The 17,212-nt window shown below is 54.0% G+C and overlaps 1 protein-coding gene and 1 long non-coding RNA gene across 8 annotated transcripts in view; one reads left to right on the forward strand and one right to left on the reverse strand.

The window, feature by feature from the left end:
- Positions 1-5,599: 5,599 nt before the first annotated feature.
- PACSIN2 (protein kinase C and casein kinase substrate in neurons 2) overlaps positions 5,600-17,212 on the reverse strand; it is a 143,343-nt gene continuing 131,730 nt past the window's right edge. For 4 of the 7 annotated variants that reach the window (XM_003805168.6, XM_055105416.2, XM_055105414.2 and 1 more), the window contains exons 8-11: positions 14,888-15,009; positions 12,732-12,854; positions 11,978-12,174; positions 5,600-7,296 (exon numbers count right to left, since the gene is read on the reverse strand). In XM_003805168.6, the coding sequence (XP_003805216.1) occupies positions 7,184-7,296; positions 11,978-12,174; positions 12,732-12,854; positions 14,888-15,009 (555 nt within the window). In that variant the 3' untranslated portion in view covers positions 5,600-7,183. The remainder of the gene's footprint in view (positions 7,297-11,977; positions 12,175-12,731; positions 12,855-14,887; positions 15,010-17,212) is intronic. The other 3 variants (XM_008968410.4, XM_003805170.6, XM_055105417.2) reach the window with 1 other exon arrangement.
- LOC134730124 (uncharacterized) overlaps positions 7,221-17,212 on the forward strand; it is a 32,545-nt gene continuing 22,553 nt past the window's right edge. The window contains exon 1 of the long non-coding RNA XR_010111802.1: positions 7,221-7,330. This is a non-coding gene — a long non-coding RNA (uncharacterized LOC134730124). The remainder of the gene's footprint in view (positions 7,331-17,212) is intronic.

Raw genomic sequence — 17,212 nt, forward strand, 5'->3', positions numbered from 1 at the left:
TGGTGGTGGGTGCCTGTAGTCCCAGCTACTCAAGAGGCTGAGGCAGGAGAATCGCTTGAACCCAGGAGGCAGAGGTTGCAGTGAGCCAAGATGGTACCACTGTACTCCAGCCTGGGCAACAGAGGGAGACTCCATCTCAAAAAAAAAAAAAAAAGTATATACATAAATTATACCTTAAGAACTGAGAAAAATGGGAAACAAAGCAAATGCTCAGCAACATGGGACTTACAGCGTGAGTATCATTCAGCCACTAAACAGTACACTTCACGCATGAACAACTTGAGCTTGAACTACATGGGTCCACTTACATGTGGATTTTTTTTTTTTTTTTTTCTGAGATGGAGTCTTGCTCTGTCACCCAGGCTGGAGTGTGGTAGCACGATCTCAGCTCACTGCAACCTCTACCTCCCAGGTTCAAGCAATTCTCCTGCCTCAGCCTCCCAAGTAGCTGGGATTACAGGTGTGTGCCACCATGCCTGGCTAATGTTTGTATTTTTAGTAGAGGCGGGGTTTCTCCATGTTGGCCAGGCTGGTCTCCAACTCCTGACCTCATCCTCCCACCTCGGCCTCCCAAAGTGCTGGGATTACAGGTATGACCCACCATGCCCAGCCAGATTTTTTTCAATAAAAGTTACACTTGAGTGTGCCAGCCTTTCCTGTTGCTCCTTCCACCTCCTCTACTTCTTTCACTTCTTTTTTTGAGACAGGGTCTTGCTCTGTTTCCCAGGCGGGAGTGCAGTGGTGCAATCATGGCTCACGGCAGCCTTGACCTCTCAGGCTATAGTGATCCTCCCACCTCAGCCTCCTGAGTAGCTGGAACTACAGGTGTGCGCTACCATGTCTGGCTAATTTTTTTTTTATTTTTGGTAGAGACAGGGTGTCCCTGTGTTACCCAAGCTGGATTAGAATTCCTGGGCTCAAGTGATCCTCCCACCTCGGCCTCCCAAAGTGCTGGCATTACACGTATGAGCCACTATGTCTGGTGTTTATTTTTAATTGAAGTATATTTAGGGACATGAGAAAATGCTCATGATCAAATGGTAGGAGAATGAAGTAGGGTACGAAACTACATTTACAGTACGATCCCAATTTTGTAAGACACATACACACATTGATGATGATGATGACGACAAGAAAACAGCACATGTGGCTGGGCGTGGTGGCTCACACCTGTAATCCCAGCTACTCGGGAGGCTGAGGCAGGAGAATTGTTGAACCTGAGAGGTGGAGGGCACAGGGAGCCGAGATTGTGCCATTGCACTCCAGCCTTGGGCAACAAGAGTGAAATTCCACCTCAAGAAAAGAAAAGAAAAAGAAAACGGCTCATGTGCATATATGTTAGGAAAAATACCAGAAAAAAATACACCCCAATGTTAGCAATGTAACCTCTGGAAGTCAGGATCACAGATAACTAATGTTTTTCTGAATACCTTTACTAAATTTCCAAATTTTCATCTGAGCCTTTGTTCTTTTTACAATCAGGAAAAAATAATTAAGATTACTATTGGAAAATACCATAAAGGGGCAGGGCCACCTGGCTGTCTTTGCCCAGAAGCGGCCAGTGACTGTATGTAGTTCACATGCCCTGAGGCGGCTGCCTTGGTGATCCGAATGCTGTTGAGCTCAGGGTCTTTTAGGTCCTCGTACCCTAACCCTAACCCTAACCCTAAGGCGCTCTGGGTTTCTGCAACCTTCGGGAGGTCTAGCACCTAGTATTCCTCTGGCGTCTGAGTTTTGGTCCACCGGCCGTTGGTGCTGGTATCCTTTCCCCTAAAAGAGTGACATCACTTATTTAGTTCATTTCTTTCTTCCTTCCTTCCTTTCCTAGCCCTTTCCACAAAGGATTTGTAGATGCCTAAAACAATATAATCTGGGTTTCATAGGATGGTCCTAGATTTGTTGCGTTTTCTTTTTTCTTTTTGGTTTAGCGCCACACACCCGGGCTAGAGGGAAGATGAGCACTGTGGTTCCTCCGACCCTGTGCCTGGTGGTGGTCATGCCTGGCCAGAAATGAGCCTCGTACCTCAACTGCAGGCGAGGCCAGATTTAGCTCAGTTTGGGCACATCCTCCCAGGTGTGGTGGAGCCACCTCCATCCTGACCCTGGTTCTTTTCACTAGCTGGCACCTGGAGCTGACTCCGTCCTGGCCTGAGGGCCCCTCTGCTTGCTGCCACCACAGGGGCCACAGAGATGCAGCCCATTTATTTGGAAAACCGAGGCCCAGAGAGTGGCCTTTGTCTTCCACAGGTGTCTGTGGAAGGGCTGGGGAGGGGCGCAGACCTTCCCTGCCTCAGAGGAGGCTTCAGGAAGGGTGGACAAGGGAGGGGAGCAGAGCGGGCAGCCACCACTCTGGGGAGACCTTGGACTGTGAAAAGGGGTGGGGGAAGGAAAGCTTACAGGGCACCCACAGGCTGGGGTGCCCACCTGGCAGGGTCTTTGGCTTCTGAGCACCCCTTAAGTTATCCTCACTTCATCACCCCTGTTTTTTTGTTGTCATTGTTTTGAGACAGAGTTTTGCTCTTATTTCCCAGACTGGAGTGCAATGGCGCAATCTTGACTTACTGCAACCTCCGCCTCCCGGGTTCACGCGATTCTCCTGCCTCAGCCTCCCAAGTAGCTGTGATTACAGGTGCCCACCACCATGCCCGGCTAATTTTTTGTATTTTTAGTAGAAACAGGGTTTTACCATGTTGGCCAGGCTGGTCTCGAACTCCTGATCTCAGGTGCTCCACCCGCCTCAGCCTCCCAAACTGCTGGGATTACAGGCATGAGCCACTGTGCCCGCCAGTCATCCCTACTTTACAGCAAATGAAGCTCAGGCATTTTCCGTTTGTCTGTGGTCCAGCCTCCTGCCCAGGTGGGGACTCAGGGACACTTCCTACAGGAAGTTGGGGAACGGCTCAAGGACTGAGCAGTGCTCTGATCTCTGAGGCCTTGGAGCCTGGGTTGGGAGGCCTGAGACTTCTGAAACCCAGCACACACATTCTCAGAAGACAACTCTGGCCCTTTGTCTCTGGCTGTCCCATCATGGTGTCAGAATAACACAGGTCCTTCTCTGAGCCTACCAGAGTTTCCCAAGGGCAAGACTGGCTTCTCTTCATGTTTGTCCTGGCACCACTGAGTCTCACACACAGTATGTGCTCAATAGATGCATGGTGAATGAATGACTGCGCAATGGATACATAAGGAGAGCCAGCTGATCCCTCACCAGGTTGGGCCACTCAGGGGTCAGACCTTGCTCAGCTTCCCAAACCACGTGGTCTGTGCCCACGGGGAAGTCACTGCTTCCTCTCACTTATCCTGTTTCCCCATGAACTATGAGGGGGTTGGTCAGGTGGTCCACACAAGTCCTTCCCAACCTCCCCCATCCCTATCCCGATGGCTTGTGAGCGGGTTCCCTCCAGGCCTATCCAGTGCCTGAGGCCTTGACACAGCCCAGGCTGCCCAGTCGGGCCTTCACTACATGCTTCTGAGTGGACCAGGATCTGGCATCAGAGCCCAGAGCAGAGGCCAGCCCTGTTCTCCATCTGCAGGGACCTCCGAAGGCCCAGTTTTAGCTCAGGCTGCAGCAAAGCCAGATCCCTACTCCGGTCACTTGGCAGCACTTGCTCACCCTCCCGACATTTCTGGGTTGTGGGAAGGATGGAGAGAGATGATGAAATACCCCTGTCCTGAGCTCCAGGTAGCTTTGGCCCAGGAGAGGGCTCTGGGGCTAACACTCCCCCTAGTGTCAACTCAGGGGCCTTGGGGACACGAAGAGGTGTGGACAGTTGGTGGCAGCACTGATCCAGGGTGGTGGCTGTGGGAGGAGCGAAGGGCAGCCATGGACAGCAGAGAACCCTGGGCCCCTGCCTATGGTGTCACTCATAATCGTGACAATGACCAGCTCCTGAGTGCCTGTGGCGTTTTTCTTTTTTTTTTTTTTGAGATGGAGTCTTGCTCTGTCACCCAGGCTGGAGTGCAGTGGCGCGATCTCGGCTCACTGCAAGCTCCACCTCCCGGGTTCATGCCATTCTCCTGCCTCAGCCTCCTGAGTAGCTGGGACTACAGGTGCCAGGCACCACGCCCAGCTAATTTTTTGTATTTTTAGTAGAAACGGGGTTTCATCGTGTTAGCCAGGATTGTCTCGATCTCCTGACCTCGTGATCCACCCGCCTCGGCCTCCGAAAGTGCTGGGATTACAGGTGTGAGCGACCGTGCCCAGCCTTTTTCTTTTTTTGAGACTGTCTCGAGAGCTCTGTCGTCCAGGCTGGAGTGCAGTGGTGCAATCATGGCTCACTGCAGCCTCAAATTCCTGGGCTCAAGCAATCCTCCTGCCTCAGTCTCCCAAGTAGTTGGGACTAGATGCATGCACCACCACACTCGACCAATTTTTAAACTTTTTGTAGAGACAGGGTCTCACTATGTTGCCCAGGCCACCTTTTCGTCTTGCTCTAACTCTCCAACTGGAAAAGTATCACTTCTACTTGGGGAAACTGAGGCCTAGAGACAAGCTGAAGTTTCCAAGCTGGCCCCTGAGGGCAGGGCAGGAGAGGGAAGATGGGCAGTTAGAGGCCCTGCCAGATCCCTCACGGTGGGGCCGTGTGATCTGGCCTCAGAGTGGAGGTTGCTTCATCCAGCTCAGCGGGGACTGTGGTCTTGCCACGGTGTTTGGGCAGTGACTGAGGCCACCGGCACCAGGAGCCTGCTTCTGACCCCCCACCTTCCCTCCCAACCCCGTTCTGCCTGTTTCTCTGCAGCCTGGGGCTGTGGGCCAAGCTGGGTGTCCGCCCTGCGCTGTAGGGCTCCAACTCCTCAGAAGCTGGGAGCAGGGGACCCGCCACCCCTCAGACAAGGAGGCTGCGTGACAAGGATCTGTCCCATACCCTTGCTGAGCTGGGACAAAGCCACACTGCAGGGGCAGCTGCCTGCCTTGCTCCTCCCAGGTGCTCTGTGAGGCCCCATGCCCAGCTGGCGTGCTTTTCTGGGCAGCCTTCCCAGGGCTCGGTGAGCGTGGCCACAGCCGCCCTCACGTCTTGCTTCTCTCCTGTCTTCAAGCCAGTCCAAGCCTCCTCCCTCCTCAGTTTCACCAGCGAGGGAGGGGGTGGTTCCTCAGGGATTTCGCTCAGTGCTTTGGGCTGGCTGAGACTCCTCAAGAAACCCTGGCTGGCTCTTGGAGCCTCTGTTTCCTCCTCGGTAGAATGGAAATGGGGAGACTTGCCCATACCCTGTGGAGATGTTTGGAGACGCAGATAATGTAAGTAAAAAGTGGACAGCACACAGTAGGTGCTCAGGAAAATGTGCTCATAGGAGAGTTATGGGTGATGTCAGTCTTGTCCTGCTGTTTGGGCTGGGGCAATAGAGAGGCGCCAGCCGATGCCCGCACCATGTGGAAGCCCAGGTCAAACAGCAGCAGGTCTCGGGGAGAAGGGAACCCCAAGGGGCTCAGGTGCTTCAAATCCCCAACCTCCAGTTTGGCAGGGGCAGTGGGCCGTGGCCTTTTGGGCAGGGGTCCTGTGCCCTGGATCTTGCCCAGCTCCAAAGCTAGTAAGCCCCAGGGAGGCCACCCCCACCAAGTGAAGTGGGCGTGAAGACAGATGATGGCGAAGGGACTTCCATATGCACGAGATCAACTGTTTATTGATTTTTTTCCTCAAATACTACACATTTAAAGGAACTGTTAAACTGAAAAAGACTTGACAATTTTTGGTAAATCCGTAGCACAGAAATGAGGATTTCTGCTGGTAAGTTCTCAGGACAGACACAGACACAGGTCCACTTTCCAAGCAAGACATCTGCTCACTGGAAACGGAGTGAATGCATAGCTGGTGACGGCGGCGGGCACTGCTGAGTCACATGAAACACAGGTTCCCCCACGTTCCCCCCACCCCCGCCGGCCCGCGTGGCCCCCGCGTAACTCTGGCTGCAGCACCTGCTCCCGGGCGACTCCGGGCAGCCCGAGACACTCGTGCTGCGGGTAAGACCCAGCTTCTGTTTGTGCACAAGTAACACGACGACTGAAATCTGCAACTACTGCAAAGACGCGGGCACTTTTACAGTGTTCTGCTACGGAGCCAGGACAAAGGCCGGTCAGAAGCCGGACCAGCAGTCAGCTGGTGACGACGAGCCTCCCTCCAGCAGGCACCACGTCAGAGAGGCCCCAGGCCCACTGAGCCCGGGAGGAGACCCAGCCGGCCAGCCAGACGTGTGCCTGAATGCCACAGACTTCAAGCAGTTTACAAACGAAACTCACTGTTAAAAGCTGTTAAATCTCATTAAAACAGTAGACGAGTGCTTTAGATTCTCTGAATATCAAATAATATATACAGATAGACACTGAGACATGACAATCTAATCTAAAGCATCTTTACAGATGCATTTGCTTGAAAAGTTAGTCTTCTTTTTAACTCTGAATCAGTGATAAAATTGTTAATTTGCAAAAGAGTACAGTTTTAAGCAAGAATGGAGTGAAAATAATTTTTAAATATGGCGATTTGGGGGAGTTCTACCTAAGGTTCTATGTAAAGCTTCCATTCAGATGCCCAAAAGCACAAAGAGCATTCCCAATAGAAACCCGACCATAACCCGGTCCCACCTTCCTGGCATAATTCCTTTCCTCAAACATCTGCCACCTGAGGCTAAGCCTACACACGGCGTGGCTGAGTAACAGGGCAAGGGAATAGGGAGATCGTTTCCTCAAGACTGGTGCGCATCAATCTGTGCCATAATTTAAGTAGAAATGAACAGGTGTATAAAAAAGTATAACTGTACACAGCCTTTAAATTAAAAACCTCAAAATCTTCACTCAAAATGGGATGTAAGCTTGTTCATTTAAGTTGCAGGTGATGGACTTGTCAGAGAGAGTAATCAGTGGAACAAGATCAGTGTAACCCACCATTGACTCAGAAAGGAGAGACAAAGTCAAGAACATAGAGATCTATGATAGGCCAACAGGCACAGTGGGCGGGGAGGGGCGGCTATTTCTGTTGTTCTGCGTCTTCCTGCGCTCAGATCCCTCCAGCTGCACTTGGAAAGGTGCCGGGTCCCAGGCGAAATGACCAGCTCATCTGCCTTCCAGGAACACCATGAAGCCAAGAGCAATGGAACCATCATCTCTTGCAGGAAAAGGAGTGGATGCCCACGTGGCTGGCTGAGGCTCCTGGGCCCGCCGCCTCCGTCCCCCCGCTGGCCTGTCCCCGACTCATCACTGGATCGCCTCCACATAATTTGCTGGGTATAGGCCAACTTGCCCGTTGTCCAAGCGTCCCTTGCACCAGCCCTGCTCATCCTCGTCCTCCATCTTGGTCAGCTCATCCCCTGCAAGACAAAGAGGGAGCCGTCTCCATGAGAGGTATGACACCGACGGTGGGCTACAGAGCCGCATTCACGAGCTTTGAGCCCACAGAGGGTGGAGGGCCAGGCATTCTGTGGCGGGCAGGCCGAGGGCCTGGTCATTTCTCTACTAAATGCATTCATTTTAAGTTGCCTCTTTGGTCATGGGCCTCTGACAGATCTAGAGATGACAGTCTCACACAGTAATTGGGAACAAGCTGCTCTCAGCTGCCACAGTGGCTCCCACTGAGACTGCGGCATCCAGCTCCATAGGGCTGTGCCTTCCTCACCACCCTGGCCAGGTGGCAGGAATCCTCCCTCGGTTGTGCCCCTCCCTCACGTTGGGCCTCTTCTGTCCCCTCCCCAGGGCCCCGGCCGCCTTTCTCCCAGCAGCTGTCTCTGGGGTCTCTCTGCCTTTGCTAATCCCTCTCCTCTGCAACTTCCAGGCTGCGAGAGGGGAAGGGACCATGTCTGACAGTCATACCTGTCATTCTATCCCCAGCACCTGGCTGATGACTTGTGCACGGTGCCATGTGTCAACCCTTCCTGACACCCTGAGAAGGAGCCCCTGGCGCTGTTCTGGAATCTCCCTGTGGCTCTAATGTATTAACGTGGTTCCATTTATCTTTGGTTGTTCCAACCTGAAGGACCTCCTACTTCTGGCCAGGCCTTGGGTAGAGGAGGAGATACAGAGATGAGAGGAACTGATGGATCCTGGTCTCAAGGAGGCAGACTAGGGTGGTGAGGGGGAGGTGGCACTAGGGTAGGGCCCCAGGTCTGGCATTTGCCAGGTTAGGGAAGCAGAGCAGCTCAGAGCCCAGGGGTGGGCAGGGGCCTGTGTGCTTCTGGTTGGTAACTCACTGCAGGGAAGGCCAGTTGGGCCTGCTGGCTCGGACCTCGTCAGGAGCAAGCAATTGGTGGGAAGGAAATAGTCCCAGTGCTGTTTTGCCTTTATTGCTAAGTTTGAAGTTTTGTAACTCTCTTTGGCATTTTTTGGTCCATTTTTCAGAATTAGATGCAGTTTTCCCCCTGGTTTAGCATTTCCCTGATGCTTTGGATTTTGTATGGCAGCAATGCTGGTCAAGATGCCTGCGGAGCTAATACCTGGGGCTTCCAGTGCTCCCCGGACTGCCTGGGCTCAAATCCCAGAGCCACCACTCACTGGCTGGGAGACCTGGACCAACTGCGTCCACTCCCTGGGCCTGTGGCCCTCATCTGTGGACTGGGGGTACTGTGAAGATTAAGTGTTAAGACACTAAAGAACCCTGGGAGGGCGGGACATGTGTAAGCACTGGCTCAGCCTCCCACTGTCGTGCCGCTTCTGCCAGACCAGTGCGCCTGCAGATCTAACCCAGAGGCATCAGGAGCAGATGCAGGGGCCACAGGGCAGCAGCCACGATGAACCACCATCTCTTTCCACCGCTTCGTGCCTCGGGCCCCTGGCGTTTCTTTTGTCCTGGCTTCATTGGTTGCTGTGCTCTCACAGGCCTGGATCCAGGCTACCGAGGCTAGGATGAGGCCTGTAACCCCACACTACCATGTGGCAAACAGCCAGAACACCGCAAGAGACGTAAGTCAAGCCACACTGGCTGGGAGCTAATTTTGCATTGTTAAAAAGCAGGATAACACAGAAAATAGAACGGACAGGAAAGCTTTCACATTGTGCAAATGTGAACTGGTGATTAGAAGGTTCATTTCAATCAGTTTGCTTTTTGACAATTTACTTGGATCTGGAAGAAACATTTTAAATCTACAAAATTACTGTCAAACCCAATAGGCAGGATTGAAAAGGAGTTAGAAATTATAAACAAATAAACCAACAAAGTCGGGGGTAACAACCCCAACCAAAGATATCAGAAACTGGATGAAGATGGCTTAAAGGCACATTAAAAAAAAAATCCAAAAAAACAAAAAAACCCAACTTCTCAAACTGGGCAGAGGCAGCTGATAACCAGCCCAGGGGAAGAGTGTCTGGGGACAGCAGGCTGGCACTCTGGGTGCTGAGGGGAGGAGGCTGAAGACTGGTTAGAAGCTAGGCCATTGGGCACAGCCCCCAGGCCCTGGCTTCCCTGCTGAGTCAGGGGTTGGGGTGGTGGTGGTAAGGCAGCCTTTCCCACAAGTGTAGCCTAGGGGCAAGGGCACACTTCAGCCTGTGTGGGTTGAGTTCTGGCCCAGCTTCCCTCTTGGAGTGGTAGATGCTGCTTCTGGGGGAGCTTCACAAAGAGGGCAAGAGAGGGAAGAATCTGGGTTGCTGTGGGTCCACTTTGGCCCTAGGCCACTCCAGCTTCCTTAGGTGCTAAGATAGCAATTTTCTTTTTTTTTTTGAGACAGAGTGTCACTCCATCACCCAGGCTGGAGTGCAGTGGTATGATCTCAGCTCACTGCAACCTCCACCTCCCAGGTTCAAGTGATTCTCTTGGCCTCCCCAGTAGCTGGGATTACAGGTGTGTGCCACCACGCCTGAATAATTTTTTTATTTTTTAATAGAGGCAGGGTTTCACCATGTTGGCCAGGCTGGTCTCAAACTCCTGACCTCAAGTGATCCTTCGGCCTTGGCCTCTCAAAGTGCTGGGATTACAGGTGTGAGCCATCGTGCCCGGACAAGATAACACTTTTCAAATTGAAGATGTGAAAAGCCATTTTGGTAAACTGCAAATGCATTAAAAAAGATTCCTATAGTGGGTGGGGTGGTAGCACACATCTGTGGTCCCAGCTACGTAGGAGGCTGAGGTGGGAGGACTGCTTGAGCCCAGGAGATCAAGGCTGCAGCTGCTGTGAGCTATGATCGCACCACTGTACCCCAGCTGGGCTAACAGAGTGAGACCGTGTCTCTATCAAAAAAAAAAAAAAAAAAAAAAGATTATCATTGAAGACCATTCAAAGAAGAAAAAGACATTGCACAGAAAGTCTTCACAGGCAGAGCACATGTAATCAGGATCCAGGCTGTTTTATAAAACTATGGTTTCTGCTCCTAGCAACACAGATATGTGTGTGGGTTGGTGTGTGCATGGTAGGTGTGGGCAGGTAGGTGTGCACACACACAAGTTGCTGCCTGAGACAAGGCCCCACCTGGCCAGGGGGCATGCCAAGTGCTACTCTGGGGTCTGGGCAAAGCTGTGGCTCTCCTGAGGGCTTCTCTGGCAGTTGGGGACCCCTAGAGAAAGGCTTCTCTCATGGCCCTGCGGGGCTAGCAGCTCCCAGACTACATATGGGGGAACCTGGTGGTCCTGGCCAACAGCTTCTCCAGATGCCCTTCTGTCTGACTAGCCAGTGCCCTGCAATTCACAGCCTTGGCCCAGCAAGGTGAGGAGTCCGGGCACTGGCTTGGCGGCACCTCACTATTTCTGAGTCTTGGCATTGGGCATCCGCTTTTTTTTTTTTTTTTTTTTTTTGAGACAGAGTTTTGCTCTGTCGCCCAGGCTGGAGTGCAGTGGCGCAATCTCGGCTCACTGCAAGCTCCGCCTCCCGGGTTCAAGCGATTTTCCTGCGTCAGCCTCCCGAGTAGCTGGGACTACAGGCAGCCGCCACCACGCCCGGCTAATTTTTTGTATTTTTAGTAGAGACGGGGTTTCACACTCTTAGCCAGGATGGTCTCGATCTCCTGACCTCGTGATCTGTGTGCCTCGGCCTCCCAAAGTGCTGGGATTACAGGCGTGAGCCACCATGCCCAGCCTACTTTTTTTTTTTTAAGAGATGGGGTCTTGCTCTCTCTTCTAGGCTAGAGTACGTGGTATGAACATGGCTCACTGTATCCTCTTGGGTTTAAGTGATCCTCTGCCTCAGCCTCCCAAGCAGCTGGGACTATAGGTATGCAACACCACGCCCAGATAATCTGCTACTTTTGTTTGTTTATTTATTTGAGACAGGATCTCGCTCTGTTGCCCAGGTTATTTATTTATTTGTTTGTTTGTTTGTTTGCGACAGGGTCTCGCTCTGTTGTCCAGGTTGGAGTATAGTGGTACAATCATGATTCATTGCAACCTCAATCTACTGGGCTCAGGTGATCCTCCCACCTCAGCCTCCCAGATAGCTGGGACTACAGGCATGTGCCACTAAAATTAGCCCAGCTAATTTTTTTTTTTTTTGACACAAAGTCTTGCTCTGTCACCCAGCCTGGGGTACAGTGGTGTGACCTCGGCTCACTGCAACCTCCACCTCCCAGGTTCAAGTGATTCTCCTGCCGCAGCCTCCTGAGTAACTGTGATTATAGATGCCCCGCCACACGCCTGGCTCATTTTTGTATTTTTAGTAGAGACAGGGTTTCACCATGTTGGTTAGGCTGGTCTCGAACTCCTGACCTCAAGTGATCTGCCTGCCTTGGCCTCCCAAAGTGCTGGGATTACAGGCGTGAGCCACCATGCCTGGCCTAATTTTTTGTATTTTTTGTAGAGACAGGTTTTGCCATTTTGCCCAGGTTGGTCTCATACTCCTGGGCTCAAGCGATCCTTCCACCTCGGCCTCCCAAAGCTCTGGGACTATAGTCATGAGCCACCACATCCAGCCAATTGGCTGCTTTTGACAATGAAGCCAGGGCACTGGGGAAGGGCCTGCAGTGACTCACAAGTGAAACTAGCAAGAACTTTTCCAGACTTAAAAAACAAAAAAGACCCCCCCAGCCTGCAGGTTGGAAGCCCTCCTCCCCTGGATGCTGGGGGAGCCCACCTACCAGCCTTGAAGCTCAGCTCATCATGCTCCTGCCCCTCATAGTCATACAGGGCCCGGACTCGCACTTCCGTCCCCGAGGTGGCGTCGTCGTCGAATGGATTCGAGTCCCCATTGGCATCCGTGGAGGAGAAGGGGTTGTTAGACTCATCGTCTGACCAGTCGGTGGGATAGCTCTGAGTCTTCTCGTAGCTGCTCACACTGCAAGAAAGGGGAGGCCACAGGGCCCTCAGCACAGGGCTGGCAGAGGCTGTGAGGCCCCCGCCCCGCAAGGGGAGGGCACTGGAGCCTTGGGGCTCAGGGCTGAGGGCTCCTTCCGAAGGAGCACAGGTGGAGCCAGTGCTAGTGTGAGTTCATGCCATCCACACTCATCCTGAGCCATCAACAGGCTTTCCAGGGGCAGGCGGCTGGAGATGCCCACAGCAGAGGCCAACCTGGGGCCTCACTCTCTAGTCCCCAGTACAGACTGCGTGTTGTCTGTTTTCCTGTCATGGTGCTGCTAGGGCCTTGAAGGGTTAACAGAGGACAGAGAAAAAGCAACTTAAGATTGTTAGCTGTGCCCTCCCCGAGGAATGGGGGTGCCAGAGAGCCTGTGCCAGAGAGCAGGTAGTGGGCCAGGGTGCAGCACGCCAGGTGCCCACTTCCTGCAGAGCTTCGTGCATTGCTGAGTGCCGAGGGGTGAGACCCCTGGACAGAGAGAGAGAGGAAGAGAGACAGAGTGAGCAAGGTGGGACCAGAGGAAGCATTTGTTCACCAACTTTTTGGCCTTAGTGTCCTCCTTCTCACTGACGGTGCTGCCCGTGTCGTCCTCATCCTCGAAGGGGTTGTAGCTGGACTGTGACTGCGCAGACTGGGCGGGGTTGCTCGGGACATTAAGGGTGCTATGGAGAGAGAGAGCTTTCAGGGGATCCCAGCTCTGCAGGGGCCCGTGAGGGTCCTGGCAACTCCTAGCTGCAGGATCTCAAGAGACAAATCAGCTCCTCCTGTGACCGGAGGGGACCGTGGTGTTTCAACAGAAAGGTTACTATGGCAGAATGCGGGCAATACTTCAGCTGTGAAACACGGTCCAGGAGCCTAGGAGAGGACTTGGTTTCCCTTTTCCTTCCTTGCACCTGGAGACAGTCCGTCCAGAACAGGGGCCCTGGGGTGGCCCAGGGGCAGGTGACAAGCCACAGCTGGAGCAAAAGTCGTTTCCAGGTTCAGGGCTTCTCCTCTGTCCTGACTCCCACCAATGTGAGCTGGGGGGGGTCAAAAAGCCCCTCAGGGTCTCCTCTGAGAGTGACAGTCTGGGAGGGGCCGGCTCCCATGGATGAGTGGGAGAGGGCTCTGAGCTCTTCAGACCACACGGCCTCCTCCTGACTACTAAGGGGTTCAGGGCTCGCTCTTCTGCTCTGTGGAGCTGAAGCTTCCAAAATCAGGGCCAGGGCCTGCTGCACAGTCTTTTCTAGATAGAAAGAAGGATTCCTTTGGTGCTCCAGAGGGAAAATCCAGTCGTGCAACTGCCTACTGTTTGCCAGGCCCAGTGTGGGAACCAGAGAGATCTGGGCCAAGCTCTGCCTGAGGGCTGGGAGCCGGGAGCTGAGTTACACACTACGAAGACCACAGGGAGACCATCAAGCAATCCAATCAGACAGGCACCAAGGGCCCTGGCACCCCACCAAGTAACTGATCCTAGGACCGGGCTACCCTGGCCAGCAGCACCTTCTACTTCCAAGACCAGGGCCTCAGGGCACAGGCCCCCAAAGCACTGGATGGACGGCTCAGCCTGAGCACCCACCACCCCAGAACCAAGGAAGGGAGGCGAGGACATGCCTCCAATGCCACCAGGGTGATCCTGAGTGGCCAGTAACTGCCTCATCCACTTCAGCCTGGCAAGTGGTACTTGACCTAGGCCTGCTGGAGGCCAATATCCAGGCCACATATCTGAGCTCACCGGCCCTCCTCCCTCCTTGGCACCTTTTTCTAGCAGACTGTTAGACGGCACTGGTGGGGGCGGCTGGATTGTGCAGCAACCCTGGCCAGCCCAGGGCCCGCAGGGTCTCCTCTGAGGCAGTGTTTCTTTCCCATTCCCACCCCCAAGCATACAGGTGCTGGCCTGATCCCTGGGACAGGCACTTACTGCCGAGCCCACCTGCCCAGACAGTGTGCACAGCAGCGGAATGACGACAGCCACACCTGCTGGGGAGCCTGGGTGGGGGCTTCAGTGCCTGGGGCTGCAGGAAGGCCATGGGAACCTGGGCTAAGCCTTCTTAGGAAGCCCCCGTATGAAATGACTATTACTGAGTGTCACATGGAGGCCTGTGGGCAGGTCCTGTAGGAAGACCTCCTCTACCACACACTTTCCAGAAGGTTCTAATGACCACAGTGCCACCCTTACATCTCTCATTTTCAGCCAATGACTAAGTCAGAAATAACCACTGCTCCTAGTGAAGAGGTAGTTTGGAAAGGAGATGCCTGGCAGTCCTCTCCTGTCCCTCCCTCGACTGGCGCCTGCACACAATACAGAGTGAGCATGAACCTCGGCAGGACCTCAGCTGCCTGAGGGAACCAGGGTGGCACCTCCACCAGTGTCCAGGCAGGGCGGTGCTATCCCTGGGGACATGAATGCCAGCCCTGTCATCAGCTCCTCCCCGCTCGGGTCTGAAGCTCAGGGCCAAGCCTCCCTCTCTGGATCTGTCAGCAGCTCTGGCACCAGGCAGGAAGACGACCTTCCCTGGAGATGCCCCTGGGCCATGGCCCACAGAGCTCAGGAGCCCAGGAACCTCCCAGGTGTCCAGGCCGGGCCACGGCCCACAGAGCTCAGGAGCCCAGGAACCTCCCAGGTGTCCAGGCCAGGGCTGCCCTGGACCATGCAGATTGCCCAGGGCCCCCACCATGGGACGGCCTCTTTTGGATGGAGGTGGCGCCCACTCACCTGCTGGGCTTACTCGGCAGAGACTGGTCGCCTGTCTGGTTGATGCCCGTCAGGGTGACGCCGTCAGTGGCCTTCTTCTTCTCTCTCCGGCTGAGGGTTCGATTCAGGTCTGCGGACCACTCCTAGGCAACAGGTGCCGAGGGAGAGAAACCAAAGGTTCACTACTTGCTGGAAGCCACGTCTGTCCTCAGTTCCTACCCAGCGAGCGCAGTTGGCTCTGTGCATCTGATGTGTAGACTCAGGGCCCCAGCTCTCCCTGGTTTCCCAGAAGACCTCAGGCTCCCCATGCCCCACTTATGAACCCAAACGACCTGAGCCCCTCCTCACTGTTCAAAGCAGGGGCTCATCAGGGGATCTGGAGGCTTGCACCTCTACAACCACCCCCAGGCCATGCTGCCCACCTCCCAGAGGACCAGCGGGGGTGGCGAGGACCAGGGCAAGGTCCGGGCCTCCTGTTCCTGACCCCACCCACCAAGGTTCTCAGTCCCAGCCCCCTCAGGCCAGCATGGGCCCCTGTGGCCTCCCCAGATGTCTGCTGAGCCTCCCAAAGTAGACAGGAGCCAGCCTCTGAGGCACCTGTCCTGAAGTGCTGAAGATCCTTTGCGTCGATGCCCTAAATTGTCCCTGGGCCACAGGGTCAAGACAGTTGGCTTCGGAGACCTGAGCAAGCCTGCCATGCGGAAAAATTGGCCCTGGACTGCAAATAAAACCAGGGCTAGGTGGCTACCCGCTGACAGAAGGGGCAGGCAAGCAGACTCTCAGTCTCCAAAGCGCAGGGCCCTCCCCAGTGTTTTGCTGCCCTGGGACTTTTCCTCTGTGATCTGAGCACATGCTGGGGCTAACGAAGCAAAGCAGAGTACGCTCCTCCTGGAAGCCTCACGAGTTCTCGGGTGGCGAACTGGCTTCACCAACCGCACTGAAAATGGACTAGGGCAAAACCATGAATGGAGACTGTGTCTTGATTTTCTAGAAGAGTCTGTGCATGACCGCATGTGTCTGAGTGCATGCCCGCAGGTGTTTAATGAGCTCTCCTTCCCCCCATCTCCACCAGTTACCAGACAACTCTGATTAAAACTTGGTGTGGCTGAGTCCACGGCTCTGCTCACACGTACTCACAGAACTTTTGGGTTGGAAGCCAACTCAGAAGCATCCTGTCTAACCTGTCCATTTGTCAGATTAGGAAACTGAGGCCCAGAAAGGCAATGTGACTTGCCCACGCAGTGTGGGTGGCAGACTTGGGCCCGACCCCAAATCTGGGTCACCTTTTCATCTATTAATTATTTTCTGACCAAAATAGATTGACTGAGAACTCAATTGGAACCTCAGAGTTCTCCACAGTGACCTCTGAATATAAATTCATCCTGATTGGGTGGCTTCCAAAGGCCAATGGGATCAACACCAAGCCGGCACTGATGGGAAGGGCCGGCTCTCAATACCCCTGACAGCAGCGCAGCCTTAGCTGAACTGCTAGGAGCCTAGCGGGGGCAGCACACCCACCCATGCGGGCCACAGACACCCTGCATGGCGTATGGCACTCTATGAGGTAGCCGAACGCAGACACTTACTTCATCCTTGTGGCATGAAAAATAAAAACAAAGAATTGCATTAGAGAAAGGCATGGTCCCGTAACAGCTGCAAACGTGCGCAGAATGAACGCACAGGGGCTGGTTCCCAGCCCATGGACCCACAGAGAGAAGGACCCCCTAGGCTCTGGCTGGGACACCCTCCAGGAGACAGACTTTCAAATAGTCCTCCCCACTGTGCCCCTCTTTGGGTATAATGGGCACCTCTAAGGGACCCAGGCGAATTTCACAGGTGGTTTCCTGTGCCACTCCGGGAGCAGCAAATCCTCGCTGTGTCTGAAACCCCAGCTGTGCACAAAACACGTCAGCCAAGACTTCCTGGTGTGTGGCTCCAGAGGAGAGGCTGGGCTTTGTGCTGTCCCCTCTAGGGCCGCTTCCACTCAGGACGGCTCTGGCCCTCCACGCTCTCTCAGTGCCTCTGTGGAAGGGGCACAGCTGCTCTACTGCCTCCTACTGGGAGCAAGTCCTGGGGCTGGTGCAGGGGAGTGCTCGGCAGCAGGGCCCATGCTGTCATTTGGAAAAACCTTCCTGTTAAGGGCCATAAAAGAAGTGCAGGAGTAAGGACTGACAAAACTGCAGGCTACGAGGCACCCAGGAGGTTTCTGAGTGGTGGGCCTGGGTCAATAGCCCTGCATGGACAAAGTCACCATGTTCCCTAACAGCCCCTGACAGGAGATGGGTGCTCTTGTCATTCCCATTCCACACGTGGGAAAACTGAGTCACAAAAAGGGTGAATAGTTTG

This window comes from Pan paniscus, chromosome 23, assembly GCF_029289425.2.
Source record: "Pan paniscus chromosome 23, NHGRI_mPanPan1-v2.0_pri, whole genome shotgun sequence".
Lineage (NCBI taxonomy): Eukaryota > Metazoa > Chordata > Mammalia > Primates > Hominidae > Pan > Pan paniscus.